Source organism: Moschus berezovskii, chromosome 14, assembly GCF_049115385.1.
Source record: "Moschus berezovskii isolate FMDL1 chromosome 14, NW_MosBer_1.0, whole genome shotgun sequence".
NCBI classification, from domain to species: Eukaryota; Metazoa; Chordata; class Mammalia; order Artiodactyla; family Moschidae; genus Moschus; species Moschus berezovskii.
In genome coordinates, this window is record NC_142473.1 from 53,358,404 (window position 1) to 53,366,687 (window position 8,284).

General features: G+C 38.4%; 1 protein-coding gene across 1 annotated transcript; it reads right to left on the reverse strand.

Annotated features, from left to right (window-relative positions):
- Window positions 1-7,327: 7,327 nt before the first annotated feature.
- On the reverse strand, window positions 7,328-8,284 carry LOC129553954 (olfactory receptor 52A1-like). The gene has a single exon (XM_055422624.2). It carries the CDS (start codon window positions 8,282-8,284, stop codon window positions 7,328-7,330), a length of 957 nt encoding a protein of 318 aa, XP_055278599.2.

Here is an 8,284-nt window from a genome sequence, read left to right on the forward strand (position 1 = left end):
TGGTACCTATGGAACTGGAAATCATGTTAGGTTGTAGGTAGAGATAATTCCTGTCAGAATTGGGCTTAGTGATTAAAGGTATAAACCAAGACAAGAGAAGGACTTGATCAGTGTGGGAATGTAGCAGGGGCATGTCCTTTCCATCAAGATATAGTTGTTATGAAACCTTTATGACAAGCAATCCTCCCTAAATGCTTATGTGTAATGAACATTTTATAATTAATTTTATTGTCTATCTACTTCCATCACATAACATAAATTGGGAAATTTTTTTTCAAGTGAGGTGTCAAGGCTATGGTTTTTCCCGTGGTCATGTATGGATGTGAGAGTTGGATTGTGAAGAAAGCTGATCGCAGAATAATTGATGCTTTTGAACTGTGGTGTTGGAGAAGACTCTTGAGAGTCCCTTGTACCGCAAGGAGATCCAACCAGTCCATTCTAAGGGAGATCGATCCTGGGTGTTCATTGGAAGGACTGATGCTAAAGCTGAAACTGCAATACTTTGGCCACCTCATGCGACAAGTTGACTCACTGGAAAAGACTCTGATGCTGGGAAAGGTTGGGGGCGGGAGGAGAAGGGGACGACAGAGAATGAGATGGCTGGATGGCATCACCGACTGGATGGCCATGAGTTTGAGTGAACTCCGGGAGTTGGTGATGGACAGGGAGGCCTGGCGTGCTGTGATTCATGGGGTCGCGGAGAGTCGGACACGACTGAGCGACTGAACTGAATTGAACTGAAAATGAATTTAGGCATGTATCTTAAGATCTGTGGATAAAAACAATTATCCAAAGTTTTTGTTGATATAATGATTTTTCTTCCGCGTTTATGTTTCAGATATTTCACCAACTGAATTATATATCATTGAAAATAATCCTAATTGAAATAAACATGTATAAGTATCCGTGACCATATCAATAAATACTGAGCTCCTTCTTTTGTCTGAAGGATTTCAATAGAGAAGTGTCATCTTTAGAGAGTTACTCAGTGTCAGAACATAGAAACAATATACAGTAGATTGGACTTGATAGGTCAGACTTTATAAATGGGAAAAAAAAAAGCCTTAGTTTTTTTAGTAACCTCCATTTCCATACTGTTTTTCATAGTGTTGCACCAATTTACATTCCCACCAACAGTGTATGACGGTTATCTTTTCTTCATATCCTCACCAACACTTATTATCTCTTGCCTTTTTGATAATAGACATTATGATTGGTATGAGGTAGTGTCTCATTATGGTTTTGACTCATATTCCCCATAGAGTTAGTGATGTTGAACATCTTTTCTTGTGCCTGTTGGCCATCTGCTATGTGGTCCAGCCATTCTGGGTATTTATCAAAGAAATATGAAAATGCTAATTAAAATCTGCATATGCATCCCATGTTAATCACATTATTTACAATAACAAAGACATGAAAGCTGCCTAAGTGTCTATCAACAGATGGATGGATAAAGGTATGCTGTGTATATATACACATATATATACATACATATGTACACACATACCTATAATCAAACACTTTTCAGTTAAAAAAAAAGGGTGAAATCTTTTTATTTTTGACAACATGGATGATCTTAAAGGTATTATGCTCAGTGAAATAAGGCAAAGAAGAAAAGAAAAATACCATATTGTTTCACTCATATGAAGAATATAGATGAACAAATGAGTAAATAAAATGAAAACAAAAACAAACAGAAATACAGAGAACAGAGTAGTGGTTTCCAGAGGGAAGAAGGTGGGTGAAGGGTAAAATGGGCAAAGGTCAACTGTATGATGATGGACAGAAAATAAGTATTAAGTGGTGAGCACACTGTAGAGTATACAGAACATGAAATATAATATTATACATGCATAACTTATATAGTGTCCAGTTCAGTTCAGTCGCTCAGTCATGTCCAACTCTTTGCAACCCCATGAATCACAGCACACCAGGCCTCCCTGTCCATCACCAACTCCCAGAGTTCACTCAAACTCACATCCATCGAGTCGGTGATGCCATCCAGCCAAACCAATTTTTTTTTCTCCTTAAAGTTTATTTTAATTGGAGGCTAATTACTTTACATCATTGTATTGGTTTTGCCATACATTGACATCAATCTGCCCCAGGTACATGTGTTCCCCATCTTGAATCCCCCTCCCACCTCCCTCCCTATCCCAACCCTCTGGTTCATCCCAGTGCACCAGCCCCGAGCATCCTGTATCATGCATCGAACCTGGACTGGCGATTTGTTTCACGTATGATAATATACATGTTTCAATGCCATTCTCCCAAATCATCCCACCCTCGCCCTCTCCCACAGAGTCCAAAAGACTGTTCTATACACCTGTGTCTCTTTTGCTGTCTCATGACTCAAAGAAGTTATTTTTTTCTCTACTTCATTTTTTTTCCTTCCACCTATCCAACCTCACAGGTTTTCACAAACCAGAACACCCGTATCTGTGTCTTAAACCCTGAGTTATAGCTGTGTTCCAGAAAACATTGCAGAGATGTTGTGAACCACTCTTCTCTTCATATACACCTTAAATGTAAACCTTTCCAAAATAATTCCTTATCTCCTTGCCAGCTAGATTGTTCCTCTGTAGTCTTCATTTTTGTTCTTTTGACCTGAGTTAAATTAAATACAAAAGCTTTGAATTACTTATTTCTTACCTTTTATCCAACCAGTGACCAATATTTCTTTGCACATCTCCTTTGTCTTTTTCTATCTTATATTTTCATTACTTTCAATCTCTGTGCTACACAATTCCAACTAACCTGCCTATATTCAATTTCTCTCATATTCAAAATTTTCATTAACTCTGCACCCACATGGAGTCATCTTTTTCAAACAGATGTCTCATTTTGTCCAGTTAAAATCTTCAACAGCCTGTTCCTTAAGATAATAGCTTAACTCCATAGCATGACATTCAATTTATACATTACTTGATTTCAAACTGCCCTGTCAGGTGTTTTACTTTCACTAAATCACTGAATAGGCATCAGTCTAGTCAAACCTGACTGCTTCTTTGTAAAGAAATAACACATTACTGCTGTTTTAGCTCATTCTCCAGTTACTTAGGAAGCATTTTCCTTGATCTTAGTCAAAATTCTTCCCACCTCAAGAGACTTTCTTCAGTTTGTTTTCCTTAATGCTTATCTTCAAACAATACATGCCAGTCTGTACTGCCAGTTTCTTTGGCATTCAGTCATCTGTGATCTGTTCTATAGTTCAGTTTTAGTCTACACTCTTTACCTTTATTTTTTATTAATTTATTTAATTGAAGGATAATTGCTTTACAATACTGTGATGGTTTTTGCCATAGGTCAACATGAATCAGCCACAGGTATACATATGTCCCTCCCATCCTGAACTCACATCCCTCCCTATCTTATCCCTCTTACATTGACATTTCTTTTAGGGCAATGGTATGCCCAGAAATTGAACTTTTCACCTCATGCAAACCAGTTCTAAACCCTGGTCTTAGTTTTTTGTTTTTTTTTTTTTTTTAAAAAAAAAAACATTATTAAACACCAACTCATAAACCAAGGGACCTATACATGCAAAATCATACCCATCTTCATACCTCTAATGTTTATAATATAGACACCCTCAAATCTGTCTAGAACAAATATCACACAGATGATATTTACTCACATAAACATATACAAATAGACATGCTATTTCCTTCATGTACAGCCTTTCAATCATCTTATTTGTCTATAAACTGCTTTTTTCTGGAATATGATAACATATGCATATTTGTGTTCATCTATGCACCTCACCTGAGATATGCATACATTCACAGGAACTTGTGTATGCACATATATCTGATGTATACACCAATTACATCATCAGTAGATATACAAAACCACTATTAACCCCCTGTCAAAGGTTCTATGTTGTGGTCCCAAACATTTTTAGTGTTATCTCCAATGATTATTTTCAGTGCTTCCCACATTAATCTCATACACGTAGTCTACTCTCAATTTTTTGAATTGTTTGTTGTTGTTTTTCCTATAGAGATTCCAAGGTAGTCAATACACCTTCACTTGTGTATACAGGAATTTATAGGAATTGATGAGAGAGCCAGAACACACCAACACATCTGTTCCTTTCCAAGATAACACACCTTATTCTACACAACAGCAATTTTCTTCTCTCATAATTTAAGAGGTTAGGTTCTTGTCTGGCCCATGCTCCATTGTGAAGAATCTCTCGATCCAGGTAGTATACCAGAAAAAAAAGTGGATTGGGAACAGGTATGGAATAATAAGTTATACAGAAGAAGAAAGAAACACTTTTCTCTAACTAAATAGCCCCCCAAAAACATTCATTTATCAGTTCATATTCTCATCTACAAAAAATAATTATAACCATTGTCAGCATCTGCCAATAATAACATTCTTTAGAATGCGGTATCGTTCCACTCTATATGTTATGACAGACTGTGTCTTTAGAATTAATAAAAATAAATTCATTGCTGGCAATTGTTTCTGATGCTTTTGACTCAACCCAGCTAGTGGTAATAATTAAAGCTTCTGTGTTTTTCTTATATGGAGAGTTGGAGATTGTTAAATAAATATCCCATGTTTCTAGTCCCCCATTGGGACAAATTGTAAGTGTGTTTCTTACATTTTTCCAGTACCCCAGCAGGAAAAAACTCCGGTAATCTAAGCAGTAATCTGCTCAGTCATGATTACTTTATTGGCTTCTTCTCTTCACTGTCTTACTTGCTTCCTCTCTCGCAAGATTTTTCTTGTATCAATCCCCGGTTATACCACATACACTAAAATCCTTGCTTTGGTTTGCTTTTGGGAGAACTCTTGATAGGGCCGTTCTAATGTCATACTTACCTGTTTATTGTTTGAGACTACCATGAGGTAAAACTTTGATCTTTTATTCCTTCTCTAAGAAATAGTATAGGCCATTGCCTTGATCAATATCAATAGCCTCAGATATGTAGATGACACCACCCTTATTGCAGAAAGCGAAGAAGAGCTAAAGAACCTCTTGATGGAAGTGAAAGAGGAGAGTGAAAAAGTTGGCTTAAAACTCAGCATTCGGAAAACTAAGATCATGGCGTCTGGTCCCATCACTTCATGGCAAATAGATAGGGAAACAGTGACAGACTTTATCTTTTTGGGTTCCAAAATCACTGAAGATGGTGACTGCAGCCATGAAATTAAAAGACACTTGTTCCTTGGAAGAAAAGTTATGACCAACCTAGACAACATATTAAAAAACAGAGACATTATTTGCCAACAAACGTCCATCTAGTCAAAGCTATGGTTTTCCCAGTAGTCATATATGGATATGAGAGTTGGGCTATAAAGAAAGCTGAGCACAGAAGAATTGATGCTTTTGAACTGTGGTGTTGGAGAAGACTCTCAAGAGTCCTTGGACTGCAAAGAGATCCAACTAGTCCATCCTAAAGGAAGTCAGTCCTGAATATTCATTGGAAGGACTGATGCTGAAGCTGAAACTTCAATATTTTGGCCACCTGATGCAAAGAACTGACATTGGAAAAGACCCTGATGCTGGGAAAGATTGAAGGCAGGAGGAGAAGGGGATATCAGAGGATAAGATGGGCAGATGGCATCACCGACTCAATGGACATGAGTTTGAGTAAACTCCGGGAGATGGTGATGGACAGCGGGTGGTGTGCTGCAGTCCATGGGGTTGCAAAGAATCGGACATGACTGAGTGACTGAACTGAACTGAACTTACCTTGGTCATCAAGAGGAAGGATACAAACAGCTGTGGTCGATGACAAATCTGAGCTAAGACTTATTGGTGTTCATGTGGTGGCATATATGCTCTCAAGGTGCAAACAATGGACAGGAAGTTATGATGTGAAAATGAGACTAAGGGAAAGATAGCTAAACATCAGAGTATTAGGTTTTTTGTAATATTTTTTGAGCTGTATGGATAAAAAGAGTGGGGGAAAAAAGAAACTGTTGCGTGTGCATCATCAGAGAACTGGCTCAGATTAATGGACAGGATCTCAAAATTTGTCAGGGTCTCCTAATGACCTTTTGGAAAAAAATAAGTTCATACTGAGTTGCAACAATACAGACAGAAAATGAACTCCTTCTAAAGTCATCACAAGCAATGCTAGTCAATGGGAACTTTGAAAAGCTGAATTGTTCACCTACTGAATAAAAAGGACTGTGTTTGGGCAGTTAAATGGAGTCAAGTATCATATTACTTGGATATTAATATATAACTTCATAATGCAGAATGATGTGCATAATTTTGGTCACTGATGAGGGGCTTCCCTAGTAGCTCAGCTGGTAAAGAATCCGCCTGCATTGCAGGAGACCTGGGTTTGATCCCTGGTTTGGGAAGATCCCCTGGAGAAGGGAATAGCTACCCACTTCAGTATTCTGGCCTGAAGAACTGGTGAAGGCATATTTGATTCTGCTTTTCATGAATCAGATGTTCAAGGAAGTTAGATTTACACATATCTGCACATACTCCTCCATAACTACCTAAGTTAGAGTGTTTTAAAAACTAAGTTATGTTAACACAATTTCATCATTTTAAATGAAACATTATTCAAATCTCACATTTACCATGACTTTCTATATGAGATCTTCTCTGATTCCCTCAAAAAATCTAAAGTAGTTGCTTCTCACATGTGAACTGAAATCTTTTGTTCTTATCTTAACATAGCTTAAGTAAAATTAAATTAGATTTATTCTTTTTAAATAATGGATGCTGCTGCCAAGTCACTTCAGTCGTGTCCGACTCTGTGTGACCCCATAGACGGAAGCCCACCAGGCTCCCCCATCCCTGGGATTCTCCAGGCAAGAACACTGGAGTGGGTTGCCATTTCCTTCTCCAATGTGTGACAGTGAAAAGTGAAAGTGAAGTTGCTCAGTCGTGTCCGACCCATAGCGACCCCATGGACTGCAGCCTACCAGGCTCCTCCGTCCATGGGATTTTCTAGGCAATACTACTGGAGTGGCTTTGTCAATTGTGCACATCCAAAAGATAAACTGCCTGTAGATATTACAGGAGATACAAGGAATCTTGTGTCTTGTTTCCTTGTAAACAAGAAAAGAAAGGGAAAAAAAAAGAAAGAAAAGAATGATGGAAGGAAGGCAAAAAGATAAAGGAAGAAAGGAAGGGAGAGATGAAGGGATGATAAGAAGTAATGAGATACATATATTTTTTTCGCCTAAGTTTATCTCATATTCTGATTGTTCCTGTTTTGGGAATATGTATTCTTTAGTGGAGATCATTATAATGTAAAAATCTCATCAAAATAGACTTTGTACAAGAAGTTTTCATCTTAAAACTAAAAATTTTTTTTTCCTGTATAATATTATTTTTGGATTGCTACTGGGAGTTATGCTTCAGAATACAAATCTGAGCAACTCGTTTGCGGATCTCCGTGGTCTTCACACCGTAGACAATGGGGTTAAGGGCAGGGGGAACAAGCAGATAGATGGTAGATAAGAATATATGAGTATAGGGTGATACATGTCCAAAACGGTGGCTGAAGAAGGAAAAAAAAGCAAGGATATAAAACTCTAGGAAGATGACAATATGGGAAGTGCAGGTATTGAATGCTTTGAGTCGTGCCTCCTTCTGAGGAAGATGAGAAACAGCTCGAAAAATAAGAATGTAGGAAATGAAGACAAAAATCAGGTCAAAACCCAGAATTGCAAAGGCCACAAAAAGCCCATATGATTTGTTAATGTGGACATCTTCCGCAGCCAACTTGACCACAGCCATGTGCTCACAGTAGGAATGGGCAATAACCACCGACTGGAAAATTTGCAGTCGTTTTAGTAGAATGGGTAAAATCCCAACAAGCACCGTTGTCCGAATTGCCACCATCAGTACCATCTGGACTAGAAAGAGAGGTGTGAGGATGGATGCATACCTCAAAGGATCACAGATGGCAATATAGCGGTCAAAGGCCATGGCTAACAGTATGCCAGATTCCATGCCCTGCAAAGCGTGGATGAAGAAGAGTTGGGCAAGGCAAGCATCAAAAGCCATGGAATAGGAGCCAAACCAGAAGATAGCCAACATCTTGGGAGCAATGGCTACACAAAGTCCTAGGTCAGTGGCTGCCAACACTGCCAAGAAGATGTACATGGGTTGGTGAAGACTGCGTTCTGTTGCAATAATGATTATTAAAAAGACGTTCCCCAGCAGAGCCACCAGGCACACACTAAAGAAGGGAAATCCAATCCAAAACTGCACATGCTCTAGTCCAGGGATCCCAATCAGGATCACTGTCTTCGGGTTCAGATATGACATGTTAGTAGATCCCATAAGGCTCAT